We start from the raw sequence: 27,277 nt of genomic DNA, 5'->3' as shown, positions 1-27,277 counted from the left end.
GTTCTAAATAAACAAATTGTTCAGGAGTGTTGGGACAGGAAAGTCAACATTAAGACACCATTTCATGATATTAATTACCTGAGGAACTCATGGATGTATACAATGTCTTTCATAGATCTTCAAAAACTAAGCAGTGGATTAAAAGATACATAATGGAGGGCACCCGGCTGGCTCAGTTAGTTAAGCACCTGCCTTTAGCTTGGGTCATGATTCCAGGGTTCTGGGATGGAGTCTTGCGTTGGCTCCTTGCTCAGTGGGGAGTCTGCTTTCTCTCTACCCTGGCTCCCTGCTATCTCTACCCTCCATTCTCCTCACCCCCTACTCATAATCTCTCTCTCTCTCTTTCTCTCTCCTTCTTTCTCAGATACATAAATAAAATCTTAAAAAAATATATGTAATGGATATGTGGGCTCTTTGTTTTGGTGACTTAGAAGTTTTAAAGGAACTGCTTTCTTCTAGAGCATGTAAGCTTACTTCAGCTCTAGTGGAGAATTCCCTTCAAACTAGGATAGAGCCCTTCAAGCCATTAAATGAGAGGAGCATTTATTGCAAATAGGTGAGCTATGATGTTTTCAGTTTGTAGTTTAAAAAGTTTAATCCAATACAAGAATAGTAGAGATAGAGAAAAATTGCATTTACCTAATTTAAGAAACATTCATAAAACATTTTGGTTTAATGAAATTATTAAGGCCTTATGTATGTTATAAATGTAAGCTATATAGAATTTCCAAAAATTTTTCATATGTTTAACCCAAATTCATTTCAGTATTACCTACCACTGTGCCCACAGTCTTGTGTTGTGTGGTTTAGTCAAACACCATTCTTTGAAAGGAAGCAAATTAGATACTGAATACTTTGTTTTGATAGAAAGAAAAAATATTATTTAACCCTCGTTGATTATAAAGGAAGAATTATGATTTAGGAAATTAAATGAGCCTCTACCTTAAAGAGAGTATTGTGTAGCTTTAAAAGAAATTGAAAAAATGTGAGTTGTTCTACTCTGAGCTCATTTTCCCATTCATTAAAACATGAGGATTTTCTATCCACTTAGTGAAGGCTGACATTTCATAACTCAATTATAATATTTATTTAAAATATTATAATTGATTTATTTCTGTTTATATTCTGTATCTTAGTCTATCCTTCACTGCCTAATGTAGAGGTCAGTAAACCTTTTTTTTTTTTTTTTTCTGTAAAGAGGCAGGTAAATAGTTTAAGCTTTATGGGCCATATGGTTTCTATTACAAACTACTCCACAGAAAACTACTCCATGTGGCTGTGTTCCAGTAAAAAATTTATTAATAAAAAATTTATTAATAAAAACAGACACTGAACTGGGCTTGATTTGGCTTGTGAAACATGGTTTTCTGTCTCTTGGTCTAATGTTTTGAGTCATTTGTTTTATCTTCTGTAGTTAGACTTTGTCTTATTCAACCAGTTTGAGAATTTAACCCATATACATTTATTTTTAAAAAATTGTAAGTTGGACTTTATTTCCATCTTTGTGTTTTATGGCTTCCGTTTTTAAAGGGATCCGTGTTTTTCCTTACTACATGGGCAATGGTGCCTTTGCTTGTCCCTTCTCTGGTCTCTAGAAAGTTGTGTACATTGTATTTGGTTTTACTGGTGAAAGTTTTCAAAATATTCTGTAACCTTGTCCTTTGTCCAGGATGTTTGAACTGTTCAAACATGTTCCAGCTCTCGGACTTCCTGGGAAACTGTCTATCTTAATGGTGATAGGATTTCACTTTTCATCTTGAAAGTCAGGTGTGGCCACATGACTGACTTTGGCCAGTAATATGTGAGTGGTGGGGACACATTCCACTTTTAGGTGGTGTTTGAATAGTGAATGCACAATTCACCATGGTCCCTCTTTCACGTCTCAACAATTTTGGAAGCAGAGATGAGCAGAGATGGAGCTTCTTCCACAGCCTGGGTCCCTGACTGACTGTGTGTCGATCCCCCCTGCCGACCTCACCACAGTACACATTGAAATAAACATTTGTGATTCTGAGTGGATGAAGCTTGACGGCTGTTTGAATGGTAGTAAAATCTGTCATCCTGAGTGATACCTTGAAATGTGATGCTGCCATGCCAAAAATCTAGGTAAGTGTTAAGGGTCCAATTTAGAGTTGAGACCTTTGGTTAAATGACCACCTGTGAGGACCTGCAATGCTTATGATCAAGTAACTTCTAATTCTAAAGAAGGGTCTGCAAACTGTGGTCTGCAAACTGTGGCCCACAGGCCGAAACCGGCCCCACTCTCTGTTTTCATACAGCCCGCAGCCAAGAATGGTTTTTACATTTTCATATGATTGGAAAAAAAAGTCAAAAGAAAAATACCATTTCACAATATGTGCAAATTATATGCAGTTCAGATTTCAGTGCCCATAAATAAAGTTTTCCTGGGACCCAGCCATACTCTTCCGTGTCATTACTGTCTGTGGCTGCCAGAGCCGCCAGGCTGAGCAGCTGCAGCGGGACGGTGTCTCCGGCACTTAAAGTAGCGACTATCTCAACCTCCGCAGAAAGTTTGCTGTCTTCTGCTTTAGCCCCTGGAGAAAGAGGTTGGAAAACAATGTTAGGAATTGAGATATTGTGATTTGTAGAAATATATATTTGGTTTTCTTCCCTGGCACAGAGCAACTCAAATCCTTGGGATTTTCTGAGAGGAGAGCAGTCAAATTGTCTTTTATTATGTTAAGGCGTCTTAGCTTGCACTTAAGGATGGGGCTCCTTGCCTGGAGAGCCAACATGAATGGAAGGTTGGAACTCTCATTTCCATCCCCCAATTTCCAGAGATGGTCTGGAGGTTGAATGAGCCACCAATTGGCCAATGACTTAATCAATCATGCCTTTGTAACAAAGCCTACAGAAAAATCCAAAGGATGGTGTTTGCCGTCTTCCATGTTGTGAAGCAGTGCCCTCCCGCCTGCCACGTGTCTGTCCACAAGGACAGACACTCCTTTGTTCAGAAACTCGCCCTGTGTATCTCTTCATCCAGCTGTGGGAACTGCTTTCCGAGTTCTGTGAGCCACTCTAGCAAATTAATCAAACCCAAGGAGTGGGTCTTCGAACCTCTGATTTATGGGCAGTCAGACAACTGGCTTGTGATAGGGATCTGAAGGGGGGCAGTCTTGCAGGATGGAGCTCCTGGGAATCTGATGCTGTTTCTAAATAGATAGGGTCAGAATTGGCATCGAATTGTGGGACACCCCACGGGTGTCAGCAAATTGCTTGGTGTTTGGGGGGAATCTGCACTTTGGAATTGGGGAGGGTGTAGAAACAGGAGTGTGTGCTGATTGCTCTGCATGGTTCAGTACTATAAGAAAGAAATAAGCACAGAAAAGAGCTGGCCAGTTAGCAAGCAAGAGTAAGAGGAATAAAAAGAATAAAAAAACTAGGGGCTTACAGGATTGGAAGAGGCAACTGCAGCTTAATCCAATAAATAAACTACAAAACTGGGAAGGCCTTTGAGTGACAAAGGCTGATTAAAACCAGTCTTGGGAAGGCATCAAATTAAGAGTACAGTCATCCCACTCGTTGTTAAAACCTCTGAGTGAATTAAAGTGTCAAGGTCTAGCCTCGGCCTTGGTGCTCAGTAAAGCCTTTCCATTGAGCAGAAGGACTTGCAATCCACTCAAGATGGGGTGGGGACTAGAGGGGAGGTGAATCATGAGAGACTATGGACTCTGAAAAACAATCTGAGGGTTTTGAAGGGGCAGAGGGTGGGAGGTTGGGGTACCAAGTGGTGGGTATTATAGAGGGCACAGATTGCATGGAGCACTGGGTGTGGTGAAAAAATAATGAATACTGTTCTGCTGAAAATAAATAAATGTAATTAAAAAAAAAAGATGGGGTGGGGAGGCGCATGAAAGAGAAACAGAAGGCATAGGGGTAAGTGTGGATATGGGTGAGGGGTCCGAGGGGAGAGGCATAGGTGGGGACGGCAAAGGAGTACAGCAAGCTTCCTATTGCTGCTTGCAGCTGGCAGGAAGTGAAGAGATAAGCTCAGTTTTGAGAGTCATGCTGTCAAAAGAACCATCTGCCTGAATGAAAACTGACCATGACAGGCGAAGACTAAACATGACCCTTGGAAGGAAGGCAGAGTCCCTACAGCCCATTTTGGGTGTGGCCCAGGAGAAAGGAATCAGCAGAACTGACAAGGGGCAGAGCCAGGGGCGCAGAGCACAGCAAACTTCCAGAACGTGCCATTAGGGCTAAGGCGGGAACACTTCCACCCCTAGTGCTGTCCCAGAATCACCATGGTGCAGTCACGCAGGTTGCGCGTTCCTTAGTAGGACTGGGAACTTAGCACAAGCTCCGTCTCTCTTCATCGCCATCCCAACATGTCTTAGCAAAATTTGACATTTTAGATCCAGGTTTCTGTGGCTGTTTTTTTGTTTGTTTGTTTGTTTGTTGTTTATTTATTTATTTATAGATGTTATTTATTGGTTTGCAAGAAAGAGAGTGCAGGGAAGGGGCTGTTGGGGAGGGAGGGGCAAGCAGACCTCGTGCTGAGCAGAGCCTGGCTCGGGGCTCAGTCTCACAACTCTGAGGTCATGACCCAAGCCAAAAACCAACTTGGATGCTCAACCTACTAAGCCAAACAGATGCCCCTTAAATTTATTTATTTGTTTAAGTAATTTTGATACCCCACATGGGGCTTGAACTCAGGACCCTGAGATCAAGAGTTGCATGCTCTTCCACCTGAGTCAGCCAGGCACCCCCAACATTGTAATTTTTAAAAACCACGTCATTATGTAGCATTTTTCCAAAAAACGGCACTGACGTTTGTGCTCAGGACTGCACTCGGAACGGAAATAATTACGAGAAATTTCTATGTTTAGATGTCTTCAGAGAATCATTCCAGTTTCATATCATGATTTCTCTATTTCTTTGCTCTTAATTTTCTCCAATTCTTTTAGTAATTTCTGCAAGGGAACTGTGGGGAGCAGTGACTGGGCAACGGTGTTGTTTCAGGGACAACATGTAACTCTTAGAGTTCTTGGGTCTTTAATCTCTACACCCAACAGTGACTCAGTGAACGGCCTTAGGCCAGACTGCTGAACATATCTGTTTCATTTCTTGGGGATGAAAGGATATTAAAAACTTTCTGACCTCTGAGGGATTTTGTACAAAGTATTACCCGATGTTAAAAATTATAATATACATGCAATTACTGTTTCTTTGAAATAGACACCATCAAAGAACCTGGATAAGCATAGAGCAAGAAACACATTTCAAAAGTATTTCCGTTTACATGGAACCCCTCCAGGGTATCTGGGTTCAGTGGAACTTGATCATTCAGGTGTAAGTATTTACTGTGAACCTTGACTGATGTGAGCTCTGAAGTAGGTGTTAAATGTGTAGAGGCCAATAGAGTAAGGGGTTTTGTTCCCACTCATGGAGCCACAGGCAGGGTCAGCCTCAGACAGGATCTCCTGCTACCAAGAAGCATCCATTTCTAGGTCTCCCAGAAAAAGGTTACACTAAGAACACCTCTGTGACTCACGTGGAGAGGTGCTGAGCTCGTCCTTCCAGGGTCCCCATGGGTCTGGCATCTCCCATTCTCTATCTATCTGTGCATCTGCTCCAGGAAGATTGAGCAGAAGCTGTCATTTTTCTGAAAACCCATACTTCAACATTCTTGCCAGAATTCACTTCCCATGAACATATGGAATGATCTCAGAAGTAATCATGTGGTTATAACTGTTACAGGGCAGTGGTTCTCAAACTGTGGACCCCAGACAGCAGCAGCAACATTGCCTTGGGATTTGTTAGAAATGTCAGTTCTTGGGCTCCATGCTAGACCTACCAAATTACAATCTCTGGGGACAGAGTGCAGCAGTTAGTGTTTTCACAAGCTCTCTAGAGGAATCGGACGCACACTGAACTTTGAGGACCATTGTTGAAGGGGATCATTTGTCAGTAGGAGGTTAGACCAGAACTACCAAAAAATGAAAACAAATAAAAGGAAAAAAAAAAAAACCTTTCTCTATGCTTGAAATTGCTGTGTGTGTGTGCGCGCGTGCACGTGTGTGTTTTAAATATTTATTTGAGAGTGAGAGAGCGAGCGCATGTGCACCAGTGGGTTGGGGAGGGGCGGAGGGGGAGGAAGACAGAGAATCTCAAGCCGACTCCACTGTGAGCCACAGGGCTGTCTCTCAGGACTCTAAGATCACGACTGTGAGATCATGACCCGAGCTAAAACCAAGAGATGGACTCCCAACCAACTGAGCTACCCGGGCACCCCTGAAATTACTCTTATGTGTTTATGTTTGTATGATGAATTTCAGAAGTATGGTCAGGGGTCTGATGTGGGCACAACTGAAATATCTATCAGACGTAAATTTGAATTCCAGCATGACATTTCTGGATTAATAAAGTGAAAAAAACTTTAATAAAAATGGAAAGTTTGGTGAGGCAGAAAAACAAAAGAAACAAAACAGACAAAAAATGAAAAATTTCACTTGACGTACAACCTATAAAAAGAAACCTTATATGCAAGCTAAGGAGTTGAGCTTGGCTCCATAGACGATAATGAGTGAAACCAGTTTTAAGCAGGGGAATGATGGGACTAGATCTGCCTTTTAGAAATTTGACTCTGGTGTCTCTTTAGGAGATTGCATGACGAGGGGTGGAAGCTGGATGCAGGGAGGTGGAGGGTAAGGATATGGAAAATTCTGGTTCTGGTCCAGATGAGCCAAGGGAGTGGGGATAGGTGTGGAGGGCAGAAGTCCTTCCATTTCTATCTCCAAATCACCGCTTCAAGCTTTTCTGTCACCCATTCTCACATACCCCACGCTAGGTTCATTTCCTGAATATTCTAGCATTCTAGGCTGTTCTGCTCACTCATACATTGCATAATTGATGTCCTTCTTTTTTTCCAGAAATAAACTCTTTTGCATCTTTAGAGATCCAAGTCCATTTTCCTTGTCCGTGATTCCTTCCTTGCTTCCCTTTCTCTGAGTTCTTTGCTCTGTCTTCTGTATTCCAACAGCGCTTGTTCCAATATTAGCTATAGACAGATGTGTCCAAGGTCAGATGTTATTTGTCTGTTCAGGTGGCTAGTTTGCCCTATTAGATTTTGAGCTCTTTGAGAATAGAGTAATAGATAAAGCAGGATGAGGAGGATGGGAATTGCTATTGCATGTAGTCAAGAAAGATCTCACTTGAAGAAAAAAAAAAAAAAAAGAACTAGGGCGCCAGCCGGGGTGACTCAGTCAGTTAAGTATGGCTCAGGTCATGATCTCAGGGTCCCGGAATCGATCCCCATGTTGGGCTCTGCCCTTAGTGGGGAGTTTGCTTGGGATTCTTTCTCTCACTTTGCCCCTCTCTCCACTTCCTGTCTCCCTCTCAAATAAATAAATGAATCTTAAAAAGAAAGTAAAAAAAACACAACCTTGTACACCTGCAAACCAAAAAAATAACCAATATAACGTAAAGCTCAGAATTTTACCAAATGGGACATAATGTTCATGAAAAAAAAAAAAGATCTCATTTAAAAAGATAACATTTGAGCCAAGACCTGAAGGAGGTGAAAGAGAGAGCTTTGTGGGTATGCAGGGGGAGGAGTGTTCCAGGAAAAGGAACAGCAAATGCAATGATCCTGCAGTGAGATTAGGCTTGGCCTGTTCAAGGAATGAACACAGAAGAGAGCAGGGGTGGGTTGGGGGGAGGTCAGACAAGTAGAGCAGAAGTCGGTTATGAAAGGACCGGTAGGATTGTTCCAATTTAGCCATTACTCTGAGTGAAAGGGAAGCCACTGGCAATTATGGACATAATATGTCATAATCTGGTTTATAGTTTTTTTTAAGATTTTATTTATTTATCTGACAGACAGAGATCACAAGTAGGCAGAGACGCAGGCAGAGAGAGAGGAGGAAGCAGGCTCCCTGCTGAGCAGAGAGCCCGATGTGGGGCTCGATCCCAGGACCCTGAGATCATGACCTGAGCTGAAGGCAGAGGCTCAACCCACTGAGCCACCCAGGTGCCCCTGCTTTATGTTTTAAAAGTATCATTTGGCTGCTCTAATGAGAATGAACCACAGAGAGTAGGGGTGAGAAGAAGGAGTATGATAGGGAGACTATTATAATGATACAAAGAAAAGATGGCAGTAAGGATTAAGGTGGCAGTGGTGGAGGGTGCGAAGTGGTGAGATTCTGGATTGACTTCGAAGGTGATATGTTTTGCTGTTCGACTAGATATGGGATATGGGAGAGAGGAATCAAGAGACTGAAAAAGGAAGCCCCTTTACACTCTTGGTGGGAATGTAAATGGGTATGGCCACTTTGGGAAACAGTATGAAGATTCCTCAAAAGATTAAAAATAGAGCTCCTATATACACGATCCAGCAATCCCACTTGTAGCTAAATATCCAAAGGAAATGAAAACAGGATCATGAAGAGATATCTGCACTCCCTAATTCATTGTGGTGTTACTCACAAAGCTAAGATGGGGAAGCAACCCAAGTGCCCATCGATGGATGAAGGGATGAAGAAAATATGGTGTGTGTGTATGCATATATATAATGGAGTATTATTTGCATTATAAAAGAAGGAGATCCTGCCATTTGTGTCATAATGGGGGAAACTGGAGGATGTTATGCTCAATGAAATAAACCAGACACAGAAAGACAAATACTGCATGATCTCACTTGTATGTGGAATTATGAAAAGTTGAACTCTTAGAGACAGAGAGTAGAAGAGTGGTCACCAGGCGCCGATGGCTGCGGGGAAATGGGGAAATGCTGGTCAAAGGAACAAACATTCAGTTAGAAGATGAGTAAGTTCTGGAGACCTAATGTACAGTATGGTGACTATACTTAATAGTACTGTATGACTAAATTATTAAATATTGTATTGAATATAATACTATCAAAATTTTCTTTTTTTTTTTAAAGATTTTATTTATTTATTTGACAGAGAGAGATCACAAGTAGGCAGAGAGGCAGGCAGAGAGAGAGAGGAGGAAACAGGCTCCCTGCTGAGCAGAGAGCCCGATGCGGGACTCGATCCCAGGACTCTGAGATCATGACCTGAGCCGAAGGCAGCGGCTTAACCCACTGAGCCACCCAGGCGCCCTATCAAAATTTTCTAAAAGGGTAAGATGTTAGGCGTTCTCACCTAAAAACTAAACATACCTATGTGAGATGATGGATAAGTTAATTACATTGATTATGGTAATCATTTCACCACATCTATGTATATTTGCTACTTTTTCTTTTTGTCTCTTCTTCACATGTTCCTGAATGTTTTTATAGAATTTGTATGTTTACTGTAAAATTTGTTCAATGTTTCAATTGTTTTAATAGAAAACAAAATTATGAACATCTCCTGACTTCTATTATTCCTTCTTTTTTCCTGCACAGCATACTCCATCCCCTAAAATACCTTCAGTAATACCTGACATAACCTGAGTACAAGTAACCTGTTACCTCAATATCCATAATTCTATAGAATGTGACCCTAGTGGAGAAGGTTTCTCATGAAGACGTTTGTTCATTGTTAGCGATTCAAGATCGTTTGAAGAGATATTTTTTCTTAGCCTATGCTTTCCATGCAAAAGCAAGAATTTGCCAATTGCCAACAGCTGACAAACTGTGTGTTTACTAGAAAGGGCGGGCCTGGGAGAACTTGGCATAAAGGAGAACATCTGTCACGTTATGGAAATTAACTATACACTTCCAAAGCAAGTTTCATACAAGCCACTTCGTTTGAAGTCTCTGGTGAAGAAATCTCCAATTTGGCCAAAATACTTCTACATGAGAAATTGTGGAGTTATCAGATCATTTATTGTACTGGTCCTGTCGGAACTGAGGAATAAACACTGGCACACGCCCATCTCTTAATTAGTGTGTGTTACTGTTAGCCTCTAACGTCCTAACGATCATAGGATTATCCTTTAATAATGACTAAAACGAGAACAAAGAGAAGAGCGGCACAGGCACTTCTAAGCCAAAATGGCACAGAGAAGGGAGGTTGGTCACGGGTGAGGGTGCGAGTCCTCAGGGGCTTGATGATCCGCTCTCTCTGGGTCAGGATGGCTCTCCGGGCCCCAGCCCACTTCCCTGGTCCCCGCAGGCGGTACTGGTAAGGCGTGCACGGTCCAAAGAAAATTTCCATAGCCAACTTCGGATCCCCCAGGAAGAGTGAGAGCAGGTTGGGTTTCACTCCTATCTCCGAGGCCACCTCATCCATGTAATCCACGTACTGCACTCTGAGTGTGTCACGAGGGTTAGTCAGGAATCTGAAATCAGAAGGGGGAAAAAAATAAATAACTGCAAGTCAGAGGACACCTCCCATCCCTCCAAGCACAATGTCTTCTAAACATTGGTGGACTTTGTGTGAGGGGATAATCCACGGGAGAAAGAATGGAATAGCTATTGAAAAATTCTCAGGGCTTCTTTTTTTTTTTTTAAGATTTTATTTATTTATTTGACAGACAGAGGTTACAAGTAGGCAGAGAGAGAGGAAGGGAAGCAGGCTCCCCGCTGAGCAGAGAGCCCGATGCGGGGCTCGATCCCAGGACCCTGAGATCACGACCTGAGCCGAAGGCAGAGGCTTTAACCCACTGAGCCATCCAGGTGCCCCATCTCAGGGGTTCTTAACACAATATTCATACAGTGTATTTTTCACTCTCAAATCCTTGCTGGGGTCTTGGATAGTCATAGGTGGGGTTCAGAAGATTTTTGTCATATTAATGATACTCTTTTCTGAAGTCTTATGTACTTTGGCCATGCATCTGATTCTCATTCTGGATATAGTCTCATGTTAGTAAACTGGTGGGAAATACGAATTATACAGGCCAGTTATTCAGGTAGATGTGACACTAATTTCATTTTCAGTATTAGTGAAATGTAATTCTTGGCCTACCTTCTTAAACCAGCTCCTGGATAACAGACTATTCTTAGGATGAACCCTTTGATCGTAGAAAACAAGCTGTGACGTCCATGTGGTAGATTCTCAACAGGTATTTGTTGCATAGAAATACATTTCCAACCCCAGTGGTTGAGAGTAATTTCTAATTAAGAAGATTTGGTACAACGTACAAGCCTCTGATTTCATGTCAGAATTTTAATTGGATTCTGTAATGGTTTGCCAACTCATTTCTCACATTGATTTATCTTTCCAACTCCTTAGAAGAGTGAACAACCCTTCATTTCATGTTTGCATTTCATACACTTTTGTACTTCTTAGGCTATGCTATGACATTAACTTATAATTGTATGCTTATATCGCATTACAAGAATTTTAAACACAATTCTGAAGTTTCCACACGGGATTATTCTGTATCCATTCTTCCCACACATACTCCATACATTTATGTTATGCTCGATTAAGAAGAAATGAAATTGATACTTGAGATCTCATCTAGGCAAATACACTCAGATTCTATGATGAGAAAAATACAGAGCATACTTGATAGGCAAACCATTCCACTTAAACGCTTTGAACCGACTTTCACCAAGAAGCAAGTTTCTTACTCTTTTTCAATTTTTTTCCTCTTCTTTCTTATGTCATCCATCATGCCCCTCACCGAAGGTAATTTGTTCAGTCCTAGGAAAGAAAGAAGATGAAGTTCCACAAGAAATGAATACCCTGAGAATCTGTTTGGTAGAAAACATCACGAATGAGTTAGTACAAGACTAGGGGAGATGGATCCAGGAGTTACTCTGGAATGCCCTCCATTCATTGTTTAATCAGGCATTCAATGCAAAGGCATGTCCTTTAATGAGTTTGCACCTTGACTAGTGGAGACCTCAAAGCTCACAATGAAGGATGGACTGAAGGGAGCTGCACCCAACTGACAAGACACAAAGTAATGTGTGTGTGTAGTCCCTTTACCAGAATATTCACACTGAGTGTCCTTTCAATAGTGAGTTACACTTGTTGATTTATGTTATGAATTCCTTTACAAATATATATTGTATCTACTAATAGTAACTCACTGTCTCCTGATTGTTGTCATTGGACAGAGATTTCATCTTAATTTTCCATCTTAACTCATGGAAGTCACCTTCCTATAATTCTCCTTCTTTTCTTTGATGAGTGACATCCTATATTTTGAGAAATACAGAATGTTCCAGAAAATATGGGAGAATTGTTAAATGAGAAACAAACAAGCAGAATTATCACAATGTAATTGACATCATTTCATAAAGTTAGGTTTCTTGTTTTCCTTTTTTTTTTAAAGATTTCATTTTTAAGCAATCTCTACACCCAACATGGGGCTTGAACTCACTACTCTGAGATCAAAAGCTGCATGCTCCAGTGACAGAACTAGCCAGGCACCCCCATAAAGGTAGGGTTTGAATCTGTCTTCATCAATTCATTCTCAACCTTAGAATTAATGATGTAATAAATAATAATAGTAGTTATAACAGCAGTGGCTAATCTTTCATTCAATATTTATTGAATGTCCATAAAAGTCAGGGTATTTAATTATTCACTTTTACCACCCTGAAAAGTATATATAAATATTCCCATTTTTATAAATGAGGAAACTGTGGAGGTCAGGGAACATGACAAGATCATGCCGCCAGTACATGGAGGGGCTGAGTTTTAAGCCTGGGTTTATCAAAGGTCTTTATTTCCTGTCTATACTCTGGGTTGAGATCTTTCTTCCACTGCCCTCACTTCCTATACTATCTACTGTCCTGAAGTGCTCTAAAGAATTCTTTGCCAACAAGTGGTCACTGGTTGATATGTAAAGTCGTGGTTTCTAAATCTTCATTTTTAAAAAAAGATTTTATTTATTTATTTGACAGAGAGAGAGACCACAAGCAGGCAGAGAGGCAGGCAGATAGAGAGGGAAGCAGGCTCCCTGCTCAGCAGAGAGCCCGATGTGGGACTCGATTCCAGGACCCTGAGACCATGACCTGAGCCGAAGGCAGAGGCTTAACCCACTGAGCCACCCAGGAGCCCTAAATCTTCATTTCCATACAGGAATCCTGAAAGTTAAAGAGTGATCAAATCCCAAAGTAACAATCTCAAGCGGCACAATTTCAGATACTGTACAGGTTAACCTCAAACTATGTTTTGCAGCAGAAGAGCTTTGCAATGCCTCTGAAATCACACTATCTGGATGGTCATCTTTTCTAAACATGCATAAGGTAAGCACATACCCTTGAATACACGGACGGCCCATCGGCTCTGGAGCTCTGATGTGGGAATGGTGGCTCCCACTGGCTGGAGAATGCCAATGAAAGCCAGGGTTGGTTTCTCCAGTTGAGGAGGGAAGACAAATTTAAACATGGAGCGCTGGCTGTCCAGTACTGTTGGATTATTTTCCAAAAAGGGGAAAGAGAAAGTATATCCCGTGGCAAAAATAACAACATCGAGGTCCTCTTCTGTGCCATCTTCAAAGATGGCGGATGTCTCTGTGAACTCTCTAACATTTGGCTTTATCAGAACTCTTCCAGATATTATGTGATTGGGTAGATCATCACTGAAAGTAGCTTGATGGCTCAGAAATCTGAAGAATAAAAATTGAAATCCAGGAAAATTAATATGTCTTTTTGGAAAGGCGTTGAGTTCAGAAAATACTTGGAATATTTTTTTAGTTGACTTAGAAAAAAAAAAGACTGACATTTTTGTTTTGTAAACTATTTCCTTGACGCCATACTTTCTTGGAATTTTTACTGAATAAATATTTTGTATTTATTAGAATGCCAATAACATTTATTTAATGCTTACTATAAGCAAAGAGAAGATTTTGAAATGTGGTATGTAAGTTTATACCAGTGATCATATTAATATCTCACTTCTTTAAACAATTTTCTGGGGGAGAGATTTTTAAAAGCAGTTGGTGGAAGTGTTCATACTAGAATAGCAAAATCAGATCATATTCCAATTTCCATTTATTTTGAGAACCTACATACCATTTTTATAAATTTTGATGACATTATTTAATACCATTAGTAGTCTCCCCGCTTCCACCCTGACTCCCTACCATTTCTCCTCCACTCAGGAGCAGGAGTGATCCTTTTAAAATGTCTGATTATATCCTGATGAGTTTCTATGTCACTAAAAATGAAATCCAAACTATGTCCATGCTGTAGCCCTAAAAATCTCTCTGGGGGCACCTGGGTGGCTCAGTTGATGGAGTTCTGACTCTGGATTTCGGCTAATGTCATGGTCTCAGGTCATGGTCATGAGATCCAGCCCCACCTTGGGCTGTGCGCTTGGTGGGGAGTGTGCTTGGAATTCTCTTTCTCCCTCTGCTCCTCCCTGGTTCGTGCTGTGCCTCTCAAATAAATAAATAAACCTCAAACAAAGTAAAAAATAAAAGTCTCTCTGTGACCTGGCCCTTGCCTATGTCTCTGAACCTATTTCCTACCACTTCCCCTCTCCCAGTGGTTTCGCTGTGTTCCTTGCTCTTCCTTGAATAAATCATGTTCATTCTGGCCTTTGAAGTTGGTGCTTCTTCTGCCTAGAATGTGGTTCTCATCTCAAATGTTCTCTCAGGACTCACCTCCTCACTTCCTTTAGGTCCCCATTCAAAGGCTCTCTCATCATATAAGCATTCCAGAGACACCCCATCTAAAAAAGGATTTCTCTCCCCAACTCTGCTTGCTGTTTCTTCATACCACGTATCACTCCATGTAATTGCATTATGTTTTGACCCTACTACATAGAAACCTACATAAGGTTTCTCCCCTACTAGAAAGGTGGCCCAGCAAGAGCTAGGACACTGCCTGGCCATGTCCTTCTATTCCCAGTAACTAGATACCTACTTGATCATAGTAGGAACTCAGAAATATTTATTAAGTTTATGTAGGCTGTACGCCTAGTCACTTTTATGTGCTTCCACATTTATACCTTGCAACAGATAGATAGATATATAGATAAATAGGGATTAAATTTTGCCAACATAAAAAAAAGAAAATATTTAACTATACCAGAGTTAAAAGGCAGAGGCAAAATGACTTCTTGTAAAATCCTAGAACAAGGGCACCCTGGTGGCTCAGTTGGTTGGGTGTCTGCCTTTGGCTCACGTCCTGATGCCAGGGTCCTGGGATGGAGCCCTGCACCGGGCTTCCTTCTCAGCTGGGAGTCTGCTTCTCCTCTCCCTCTGTCCCTCCCCACTGCTCATGCTCTCCCCTCCACATGCTTGCTATCTCTCTCTCTCAAATTTTTAAAAAGTTTAAAAAAATCATAGACTTACCTGTGTTGAGGGAGCAAACCATAAACATCATGGTTAAATCGAGCATTTAATTTATTCTCTGCCCATCTGTTGATTAAGAATGTAGGGCAACATTTGTTGAGGACAGCCTTAAAACGAGTGAAGAGAATAGTGTCCACAGGCATTCCATAATCCCAGACCCGGTTCCAAATCCATGCACCCCGCCTTGTGCTGAGAAACACCTAGGAGAGAATGCAAATGAATGAGAAACAGATGCCTCACAATGCAAGACTTTCCTTTCCCAGTGTTTCTGATGTCTCTCATTTGGCTCATGAGAAATGGATAACAACTATATTGACTTGTTCTCAAAGGCAGATAGACCAACAGATACAGGCAAACACACTGATACAAATGGACACATCTGACTTGGTTGCCATAGTCCCAGAGAGCTCCCCATGCCATCCTCTGGATATCACTCACTATCCTTCCTGTGCTTTCTCCAAAGCAGTGCTTAAAGCCTGCCATCTCTTACGTTGCAAATTCTGGACAAACACAATGATGCAAGAAGGCTAGCAATCAACACATTCCCACACACCATCCACCTGCTAATTATGATATTACAGAATTTCAAATACTTAGTTAATAGGTATCCCTTGAAATCTAAGTATGGAAGGAATCACAGTAGGGAGATGTATCACATGTCATGTCAGTAAAAAATAAAGGGATTTAGAGTGGTTTTCTGGTAGTGTTCCCATTTGTAACCAGTGGCAGAGCTGGTGAAGCCTACATGTTCTGGTAAAAATAAACCATATGATGGTCACTAAAGTTTGAAATTTTTATTTTTATTCCATTCTCATTTTTTAAATGTATTGCCAAGATGTCCACCGAGAAAACAAGTGTGAGGAGGTAATTAACAATCAGGATTGAAGCAGTGTATGGGTACCCCTGACATATTTCATGCAATGTTAGTAACTCAGAGGGCTCTGGGCAGGGTGCATCTCTGAAAAAAAAAAAAAAAATTGTAGGAACCAAACCTGTGAAGCTACGTGACTGAGCTCAACAGCCAGATCAGCTCCCGAATTCCCAATGCCAACCACAATGATTTTCTTCCCCCGAAATCTCTCCGGACTCTTGTATTCCCAACTGTGAATATATTGACCTTTGAACCTCTTGATTCCTGTGGGCAAGAAAGTATTGCTCAAGCCTTGGTCATTATTTCACATTATTTTTTAAAGATCATTATTGAACTCAAAGTCCATCCTACTTCTCCTTCGCTGTTCTGCAAATGCTGGGCTGTGCACTGTGTCTGCCCATCACCAGACAGAATAAATCCCCATATAGTTCTGTTCTACACCTCAAGTTCCATGCTTACACTCAGACGTCTAATGCCTGCCTTCTTTTTACTTTACTTACATTCTTTACTTACTTACCTTTTTACCTACTTAACCCTGCCAAACCTTCAAAGAAGAGTTTTTCTCCCATTTAAGTAGTACATCTTCCTCATCCTTCACCCTTGTCATTTATAATTGCTGCTTTGAACCTATTTTCCTGTCTTGCTTTCCCAAGTCAAGCATCATCCTTGTCTGGATGTTTTCATCTCTTCCTGGGCCAAGTACCCTCTTCCCACCAGCACGATTCACTCTGCTCTCCAGTGGGGGACAAATGCCCCACCATCACCCACCAGGATCTGAAACTAAGAGAATGTAGGAACTTTGTATTTTTGCCTAAAAATATGCTCTGACATAAACAGAAACCTTGTATGCCAAAGTCATAAAAGCTGGTTGACTTTGCAGCACTACTGGGGTCTGGACATAAGGGCTTCATTTGTTCCTCTTGTGATGCTGAAGAGCTCTAGTCCCTCCTGACCAAGGGTCAGTCCTTGCCCTGTTCCTTTCTCCCTACAGAATCTGATCCCAAACTTCAGGTTTCTTTTGGAAGCAGTTCTTCGATCCTGGCATGTATCTAATTGTTCCCAAACTCCATATTTGCAAGTTCAATAGTCCATAAAATTTCGCAGTGTGGTTATTTCAGTATTTACCCCTTCCCTTGGTCCCACTGCAATTCCTCTTATTTCCTGAAGACAACCCTTTTTTCTCATTTTTACGAAACAATAAAGATCTTAGGGAGTGTCTCAACACCTACAAGTTACTGTGTGTTCATCCATCCTTCCTCTGCCATCCTTCCTCCGTCTCCTTTCCCCAGGAGGAATTATTTCTCTTCTATTCCAAAACAAACCCTTCGCCCTGTGGTTAAAATGCGGGGCGGGGGCGGGAGGGTTAGGTCAAACAAAATATAGGTACAGATCGCAGATTTTTTTCTACTAGTGACATTTGCAATACGTAAAATGGAAATGGTTTCACTTCGCTCATAGAAATGGTATAAGGATCCCTTAAAATGTTCCTGTATAGTACTTGAGAAATAGGTTTAATGCTCTTCTTTCAGTATCTTTAATCACAGCCCACCCTCTCCCATTTTTAATGAACATCTCTTCAACCTTGTTACCTTGTTACCTCCTCGGTCTTCCTCCCTCATACAGGCAGAATCAGCTCTTCCTGGAGTCTTGCCTGTCTCTGGAAACGGCAACTCAGTTGCTCCGACCAACAACATTGAGAGTCATCCTCGATGCCTCTCTGTTACATCTCACATCTGGTCCATCTGCAAATTCTATCATCTCTATGTTCACATCTACTCAGGATCTGAGCACTTCATTGTATCTCCACTGCCCACGCCCCCACCGCAACCCCTGCTCCCGTTCCAACCTACTATCCTTTCTCATCTGCATTTGTGCAAGAGCCTTCCCCTGGTTTCCCCACTTCTACCTTTACCACTTCGTTCCCTGGCTCTTCCGGACACTGCTGTTGAGCAGATTAGAGCACGCATCTCCTCTCTGTGAAAGCTCCTACACCCCTTACCTCACTCAGAGTCAAAGCCAGAGTGAAAACCATGGCTCACTGTTCACTCTCTGACATCATCGCCTTCCCACCCTTTCCACTCCCACGACACGACACATGACCTGTGAGGCTCACTCCCACATCGAGGCCCTTTTACTGCTCTTCCTTCTGTGTGGTGTGCTTTCTCCCCCTACCTGCCCCACTCCCTCAATTCCTTTGGGCATTTGCTCAAATGTCCCTTTCTCATGGAAACCTTCCCTGGCCACTTTATCCGATCTTGCATTGCGACCCCCATCCCTAAAAGCCCCCCACCTTTTCCACAGTCATTGTCTGCCACACGTTATCCCATTTTTTGATCTGTGTCCATCTCCTGCATGCGCACTCCACAGACACAGAGGTTTTGCCCGTTTTGTTCTCTACCGAGCCTCTGGACGATTGGTGTTGGATGGGTATTTCTTTTTTTTTTTTTTGGATGGGTATTTCTTGACTGAAGATTGAATGAATGAATACAGGAATATTTAAATTTCTAACGAACTAACCAACTAATAGATTTCTCTTCACCAGTTTTAACCTCTCTCTCTTCTCAAACACTGGGAACCAGACACTCATGATGATGGAAGGGGCAGGGGGTGGAGAGAGTCTAGAATTTCCCGAAAGCTCCAAAGGAGTCTCAAGTTCAGTCCTTTCTGAGAAGACCAAGTGTATGTCCTGTACCTAGAGATGAACAGGGAGGTGCTGGGCAGGTGGATCATTCCCACACCATTCCTTAGATGCAAGGTGCTTAAGCTTCCAGATAGTAAAGAATAACATGGCAGTAGCTTCTAAGACGATTCTGTGGCTATTTATAGTCATTATGTTAGGCATATATGTAGACATCCAGAAATAAAGCTAAATCTTAATATATTTTCTGTTGCTTTGATCCTACTATTTACTTGAAACTATTTTTAAAAAATCCTCATTTGTTTATTTAAGTCACCTCTAACCCAATGTGGGGCTCAAACTCATGACCCCAAGATCAAGAGTCCCATGCTCTTCCAGCAGAGCCGGCCAGGTGCTCCGTGTTTACTCCAAACTGTTACAACACAAAGCAACTCCCACATTTTGCTTTCCAGATGTGGAATGATGTAGCACCTTTCTCTTAAAATAGTCCAGGACTTGTGGTAATAGTGTATTAGTAATTTTAATTTTTTTAAAAAAATTTTTATTTATTTGTTTGACAGACAGAGATCACTAGTAGGTAGAGAGGCAGGCAGAGAGAGAGGGGAAGCAGGCTGCCTGCTGAGCAGAGAGCCCGATGTGGGGCTCGATCCCAGGACCCTGGGATCACAACTTGAGCCAAAGGCAGAGGCTTCAACCCACTGAGCCACCCAGGCACCCCGGTAATTTTAATTTTCAATTTTATAACATTATGTATTATTTGAACGGACCTGGAAAGAGCATGCATTGCTTTACAATTAGAAAAAATAATATTGATTTTGAAAATAAGGTGACTTTCAGAGATATAAACTTTCTTCAAAAATAACAGTAAGCAGCAATGATAAAACTCCACATCACCAGTGCCTGAGCATTCAGTATGACATACCTGGAAAGTTCTGGAGTGGCAAGAAGGGGTCGGTGTAAAGGCCAGTGCACACCATAATCCCATCAAAGACATAGGATTCCTGCTTCCCTGCGGCCTCGACTATGACGTCCCACTGTCCCGTGCAAGAGAAGTCGGAGCGCTTCCTCACACTGCACACCTTCGACTGGGGATGAGACAGACGTGGACTTGTGGCCTCTCTTCCCGGTTGCCTCCTGTCCCACAGCTTTGGGCCTCATTGAGTAACATTGGTTATAACTACTCTCCTTTGGGGTTTCCTGAAAGGTCTTTGAAGCTGGCTTCCCTACCAAGGCTTTCTTTTTTAAGTAGAGATGGAGGCCAGTGTGTCCCCGGCCGTGACCCTAAATGTAGTTGGTGGTGAGTCAACACCAGGTGCGTAGTCTCGCGTTTCAACCAATCTGTCAGACTTTCTCCTGGAGGAAGTGAGGAGGGAAGGTCTTGCTGACTGTTCTGGTCTTATAGACCTAAGCTCCCAGACTGATCAGGTGTGCCTTACTGCCCCTCACTCTGGTCTGGCTCTTGACTCTCCCCTGGGACTCCCTGCCCCACTTACCAGAAACCGGATGTGCTTCAGTAGGTGAAAGTGTTGCACGTACATCCTGAGGTACTCCATGATTCTGGAGTTGTGCAAGTAGTTGGGGAAGTGATCAGGGAATGGGTAGTCACTGTAGGTCGTCATCTCCTTCGAAGTGTTGCTGGTGGCAGATTCGTAGATGCTTGGCCTGCCACTCTCAGCCTTCTCCTACCGAGAAAAAAAGGACGTTCCCTGTCTTTTAGAACACAAGAGTAACAGTTAAAAAATTCATTCCTTTGTCAAATTATGACGAATTCCTTCAAAGAAAGTAAAGTTGCTTTTCCAGTACCTTCGCTAAGAGATAAGATACTTTGTCATAAATGGTTTAAAAGAACAAAGAATTTTGTGGGACAACAAAAAGAAAAATAGGAAATGATGGAAAGAACACAGAAAGGACCTGATATGGACCCTCAACTCTATGGTCAATTAATCTTTGACAAAACAGGAAAAAATATACAGTGGAAAAAAGACAGTCTCTTCAATAAATGGTGCTGGGAAAACTGGACAGCTATATGTAGAAGAATGAAACTAGACCATTCTCTTACACCGTACACAAAGATAAACTCAAAATGGATAAAAGACCTCAACGTGAGACAGGAATCCATCAGAATCATAGAGGAGAACATAGGCAGTAATCTCTTTGATATCAGCCACAGCAACTTCTTTCAAGATACGTCTCCAAAGGCAAAGGAAACAAAAGCGAAAATAAACTTCTGGGACTTCATCAAAATCAAAAGCTTCTGCACAGCAAAGGAAACAGTCCAAAAAACAAAGAGGCAACCCACGGAATGGGAGAAGATATTTGCAAATGACAGTACAGACAAAAGGTTGATATCCAGGATCTATAATGAACTCCTCAAACTCAACCCACACAAAACAGACAAACACATCAAAAAATGGGCAGAAGATATGAACAGACACTTCTCCAATCAAGACATACAAATGGCTATCAGACACATGAAAAAATGCTCATCATCATTAGCCCTCAGGGAGATTCAAATTAAAACCACATTGAGATATCACCTTACACCAGTTAGAATGGCCAAAATTAACAAAACAGGAAACAACATGTGTTGGAGAGGATGTGGAGAAAGGGGAACCCTCTTACACTGTTGGTGGGAATGCAAGTTGGTGCAGCCTCTTTGGAGAACAGTGTGGAGATTCCTCAAGAAATTAAAAATAGAGCTTCCCTACGACCCTGCAATTGCACTCCTGGGTATTTACCCCAAAGATACAGATGTCGTGAAAAGAAGAGCCATCTGTACCCCAATGTTTATAGCATTGGCCACAGTCGCCAAACTATGGAAAGAACCAAGATGCCCTTCAACGGATGAATGGATAATGAAGATGTGGTCCATATACACTATGGAGTATTATGCCTCCATCAGAAAGGATGAATACCCAACTTTTGTAGCAACATGGACGGGACTGGAAGAGATTATGCTGAGTGAAATAAGTCAAGCAGAGAGAGTCAATTATCATATGGTTTCACTTATTTGTGGAGCATAACAAATAGCATGGAGGACAAGGGGCATTAGAGAGGAGTAGGGAATTTGGGTAAATTGGAAGGGGAGGTGAACCATGAGAGACTATGGACTCTGAAAAACAGTCTGAGGGGTTTGAAGTGGCGGGGGGGAGGGAGGTTGGGGTACCAGGTGGTGGGTATTATAGAGGGCACGGCTTGCATGGAGCACTGGGTGTGGTGAAAAAATAATGAATACTGTTTTTCTGAAAATAAATAAATTGGAAAAAAAAAAAAGGACATGAGAAGAAAAACGTCTTTAGAATACCAGAGAGTGAAAATAAACAGAGGAGGATGGGGCTTTCTCTCTGCCGACAGAGCTCCATGGAATCTGAGTCCTGGCCAGAGGGCATCCGAGATGTCCCCCTTGTTTGTAGTGATGGGTAGAGAGCCTTAGTACATGAGGCTTTCTTTTTTCATTTCTTGCTTTTACTAGCGATTTTTTTCTAATTACAAAAGCAGCACATGTTTATTATAATTTTGTAGGAAATCACAGAGATGAATCTCATTCTTGATCACTTTATTATTTATTTATTAATTAAAAAGATTTTATTTATTTCTTTGAGAGATAGAGCATGAGCAGGGTAGAGAGGCAGAGGGAGAAGCAGACTCCCTGCCAAGCAGGGAGCCTGACATGAGGCTGGATCCCAGGACCCTGAGATCATGACCTGAGCTGAAGGCAGATGCTTAACCGACTGAGCCCCCAGAGTGTCCCTTGATGATCACTTTAAATGTTTTGTTATATATCCTTCTGGCTTCAGTCTCTCTGTCTGGTTTCAGTCTCTCTGTATTATCTACTTATCTATATGCATACAGATAGGAGATAGTATTTTAGCACTTTAAAATGTCATGGTTTATAATTATATTATATAAATAATATAACAATATTATATTTTATAATTATATAGCTGTATTTGATAGTATATAAAGGTATAATATAAAATAATATATAAAATATACTATATAATAGTATAGAATTATATAATATATAATCATATCTATTACCTAATTCAATCCTGTGAAGCACTTTATTGTCCTCATTGTGCAGGTTATAATAGGAATCCATACAACACACTCTATCTGTTATGTGCGTTAGCAGCCATTTCTGAGTTTTCTTTTTTTTTAAAGATTTTATTTATTTTTTATTTATTTGACAGAGAGAGAGATCACAAGTAGGCAGAGAGGGGGAAGCAGGCTCCCTGCTGAGCAAAGGGCCCGATGTGGGGCTCGATCCCAGGACCCTGAGATCATGACCTGAGCAGAAGGCAGAGGCTTAACCCACTGAGCCACCCAGGTGCCCCAATTTCTGAGTTTTCTTAAAACTCAGGCTAGAGGGGCACCTGGGTGTTCTTTCAAACAGGGGGCCTGCTTCTCCCTCTCCCACTCCCCCTGCCTGTGTTCCTTCTCTGTCTGTCTCTCTCTGTCAAATAAATAAATAAAATCTTAAAAAACAAAAATAAAAACCAACCAACCAAAAAAAACCCAAGGCTAGATACCTAAGTAATTTAAGGCTAAGAAAAAAAAAATACACCATCCCTTAAAATGTGTTGTTTTCTCTTAGAAGAATTTATTAGAATCCAAAATATAATCATCTTAATATATGTACACAGAAAACACAGTTGGGGAAGAGATTAATTTTTTTCTGTATCTTTTGTATATTATTGGTGACATAAAGAATCAGTAATGCAGGTATTCTGAATATTCTAAACTTGAAGCCAGGAAATATGGAATCTAATTCCTGCTAAAGTATATCAAGTTTTTTTTTTTTTTAAGATTTTATTTATTTATTTGACAGAGAGAGGTCACAAGTAGGCAAAGAGGCAGGCAGAGAGAGAGGAGGTAAGCAGGCTCCTGGCCGAGCAGAGCGCCCGATGTCGGGCTCAATCCCAGGACTCTGGGATCATGACTCAAGCAGAAGGCAGAGGCTTAACCCACTGAGCCACCCAGGTACCCCTAAAGTATATCAAGTTTAAGAACAGATCAAAGTATGTGTTTTCTTCTTCAGAATGAAGAGTGTTGTTTAATAAAGGTCATTGTATTTATTGAAGCACTCATATGTAAAAACATCCATCCTGATAAGGATAGTTTCTGCAAATATGTGCAACATTTTTTCTAAGTGAAAGCTTAAAAAATGAACAACACTAGTGAAATAAGACGACGCCATGTGGCATTTTGTGACATTCTGATTTGGTCCTTGAGATATTTCATTGCCTGGCTTGGATAGAGAACCTGACATCATGTCACTTCTTTGAACCTGCTTCTTTACCTGGCAAATCCTACCTCACACCCAATAATGCACATAAACGCACAGGGTGCTTGGGACTTCAGGCTCGGGGGTTGGCGAGGCTTTCCTAGAGACACGTCTGCATTGGTCAAGGTCCAACCAGAAACATGGAAACTACTCTCAGTAGTTGAAACTGGGAATGTAATGCATGGAATTGTTCATAGAAAAAACAAACAAACAAACCTGAAAAGACGGCCAGGTGTTGGTGTGGGACCCAGAGATTAGCAAAAGCAGGCAGGAACCACCACCTCTAGGCGAGATCTAGGCAGTTGAGAGCTGGTATATTGCTACCTTTCTCCCCCACCCGTCATGGCAACATTAGGGGCCACGTGGTCTGGGGTATAACACTGATGGAGAAGGGCCTTAATCACACCCGACTTTAAGGCAGGACAGAAACCCTTACTGAGCTAAACTCTGGAGATTTCAGAGTTTGTCTGTGGGGCAGTTAGTGTTAGCTGCCCTTACTAATACATATATGTTATTAGGCCGAAGATAAATAATCAAGTATGAGCATATATGTGATACTTGAGGCCAAGGGTGATAAGGAAGAAACCTAAGGGACTTGCAAAAAGTAAAAGATCTGAGGATTGAGAACAGAACCACAATCAGTCACATTTAGAGGCCAAGTAGAAAAATACTGAATAAGAAAAGCAGAGAAGAAAAGAGAGTGAAATCACAGAAGCCAGGGACAATTTGTTTTAAAAGGCATTGGTTTTTGACATTTTTATTTTATTTTATTATTAAAAGATTTTATTTATTTATTTGACAGAGAGAGACACTGCAAGAGAGGGAACACGAGGAGGGGGAGTGGGAGAAGGAGAAGCAGGTTTTCCGCTGAGCAGGGAGCCCGATGCGGGGCTTGATCCCAGGACCCTGGGATCATGACCTGAGCTGAAGGCAGACGCTTAATGACTGAGTCACTCAGGTGCCTGGTTTTTGACATCTTTAGATCCCCCAGAAAGCAAGAAAATTTAGCACAGGAAGTTCATCTGATTTGACTCTGTGGATTGGTTACAACAGTGAGAGAAGCTTTCTGGAAACACTGGTACGCCCATCAGGTAACGGTGGCGGAGACATGACCCAGGGCTGAGACAATGCAGAGTAAGCACATGCTTCTCCTTCAGGAAGCCAGACTATGGAAGGAGGAATGACTGCTGGAGTATCATCCTGAGGGGAAGGAAGGATTACGATTCAAAGTATCGGTACAGGCACTAATAAAAATAATACTTATTAGGCTAGTAGTTGGGGATAAGAATCTTCGCATTCCTATTTCCCAGATATGGAAAAGATGTCATCACACATACGGAAGCACAGTGTATTCAAACTTACCTCGTATCTCCACACTCCTCCAATGTCGTCGCTTCCCTCAAAACAGGTGGGCTCCAGTCCCTCCTCCAGACAGGTCTTAATGGCGCCCAATCCACTGACCCCAGCACCAATCACCGCAATTCTTTTTCTTGGCATTGTGTCTTGTATCAGGGAATTTATTAGTAGAGAATTAGATTTTTATTGTCATGTAATTTTTTTCTATAGTGCAAGATCATTTCCCCCCTAAAATTGCTAGCTAATGCCTTTAAGAAATGTCCTACTCGGTGTTGTTATCCAATTCAAAGTCTCTCTCAGTGATGGAAGACCCTGCTTCACACCAGACTTTCTTTTCCAAGTACAAAGTAGATTGCTTTAAAAATATGTATATATATTTGACTGCTGAAGTTATACACACACACACCCCTTTCCATACACAGATTTTACCCAAACTGACTTTTAATGCCTTCCGCTAGTACCATCTGCTTGCCGAAACACTCATACTGGGTATCCACCCAGTTTACTTTTGATTAAGGCCAGAGAATTCCTACTCTTCCCTGGGATTGGGTTGGAAGTGGTGGGGGGAGGGGGAAGAGAACTCCAACAGAACGTTTCATCAAGTAGATCTCACTCATCACCCTCTTCTTCACCAACTGCCTTCATACCAAAGATGCATCTTCTGCCATTCACTCATTCAGGAAACATTTACCGTATCTGCTGTGTGACAGATACTACTTGCGTTGAGCGAATACAGCAGCAAAGAGATCTGACACTGTTCCCTGAAAACAGGTGGATAAAAAAGAAGTAAGTAGGTAGTAAGAGGAGGAGGATGGAGAAAAAGGAAGCAGGGTATTGTTTTCTATAACACGGTCAAGGAAGTGCTCCCCGATGACACTGAAGCAGGAAGTGAGAGACCAAGTCTATTTCTGAAAGAGAATTCCAAGCAGAAGTCTGAGGCAGAAACATGTGGGGCACTTTTAAAGAAAAGCAAGGGAAGATTTGTGAGTGGGTGCCCAAAGGGTAGAGGGCATAACGAGGTCGGAGAGGAAGCATTTGCTGCCAGTGTCAGCGTCAGAATCAGTCTCAGAGGTCAGAGCAGGCAGCGCACTTTCTCAAAGGAGGGAGCAAAGGAAATACACAGAGAATACCAACAGGTACTGAGATGCCACTTACCACCGAGTGCCTCTGCAGACACTATCCTCCTCACCCTATCTGCTCTACGAGAATGTTTCCTCGTCTTCTGTTCAGCTGAGCCATGAAGAAACAGAGTCCTTCCATCCTTTTCTTTTCTTTTTTTAGGAAATAGAGTTTTCTTGGGGCACCTGGGTGACTCTGTAGGTTAAGAGTCTACCTTCGGCTCAGGCCTGATCCCAGGGTTCCAGGATCTAGCCCCACATTGGACTCTCTGCCCCTCCCCTGACTCCTGCTCTCTCTCTCTGTCAAATAAACAAATAAATAAAACCTCTACTAAAAAACAAAGGAAATAGTGTTTTCTCTTTTTTTTTCTAAAAATTTTATTTTATTATTTACTTGACAGAGAGAGATCACAAGTAGGCAGAGAGGCAGGCAAATAGAGAGGGGGGAAGCAGGCTCCCCGCTGAGCAGAGTTTCCTCCCGATGTGGGGCTTGATCCCAGGACCCTGAGATCCCAGGATCTGAGCTGAAGGCAGAGGCTTTAGCCCACTGAGCCACCCAGGTGCCCCAAGAAATAGAATTTTCTCAAGAGAGGCCTCCTTCACTATCATCTAGCAATTTTCTCCCTGTACCTTTGTTCTTTACTCTGAATTTTTTCTGAAGGAGAAACCAAATGGAATTCTGTACTGCATTTTAGCGAGTTTATGTTATAGTGGATTAAGGCAGCTATTAAAATATGAGACTACTTTTTTAGTCTGAAGTTCCTTGGTAAATTCTTTTAAATTAAGGCTTATTAACATAACGCCGTACCACTGATGTGTTGCTACTGCTTAAAAAT

The 27,277-nt window shown here is 41.8% G+C and overlaps 1 protein-coding gene across 1 annotated transcript; it reads right to left on the bottom strand.

The window, feature by feature from the left end:
* Window positions 1–9,899: 9,899 nt before the first annotated feature.
* Window positions 9,900–25,464, bottom strand: LOC122918095 (flavin-containing monooxygenase 5-like). Its single transcript, XM_044266255.1, has 8 exons — window positions 25,330–25,464; window positions 20,174–20,362; window positions 19,603–19,765; window positions 16,164–16,306; window positions 15,172–15,371; window positions 13,130–13,479; window positions 11,489–11,561; window positions 9,900–10,251 (listed from the first exon to the last, which is right to left on the bottom strand). The coding sequence occupies exons 1-8, from the start codon at window positions 25,462–25,464 to the stop codon at window positions 9,900–9,902; spliced, it is 1,605 nt and encodes a 534-aa protein (XP_044122190.1).
* Between the last annotated feature and the right edge of the window lie 1,813 nt (window positions 25,465–27,277).

The sequence above is a fragment of the Neovison vison genome, chromosome 10 (genome assembly GCF_020171115.1).
Source record: "Neovison vison isolate M4711 chromosome 10, ASM_NN_V1, whole genome shotgun sequence".
In the NCBI taxonomy this organism is placed as follows: Eukaryota; Metazoa; Chordata; class Mammalia; order Carnivora; family Mustelidae; genus Neogale; species Neogale vison.
This window is presented reverse-complemented; position numbering and strand designations above follow the sequence as displayed.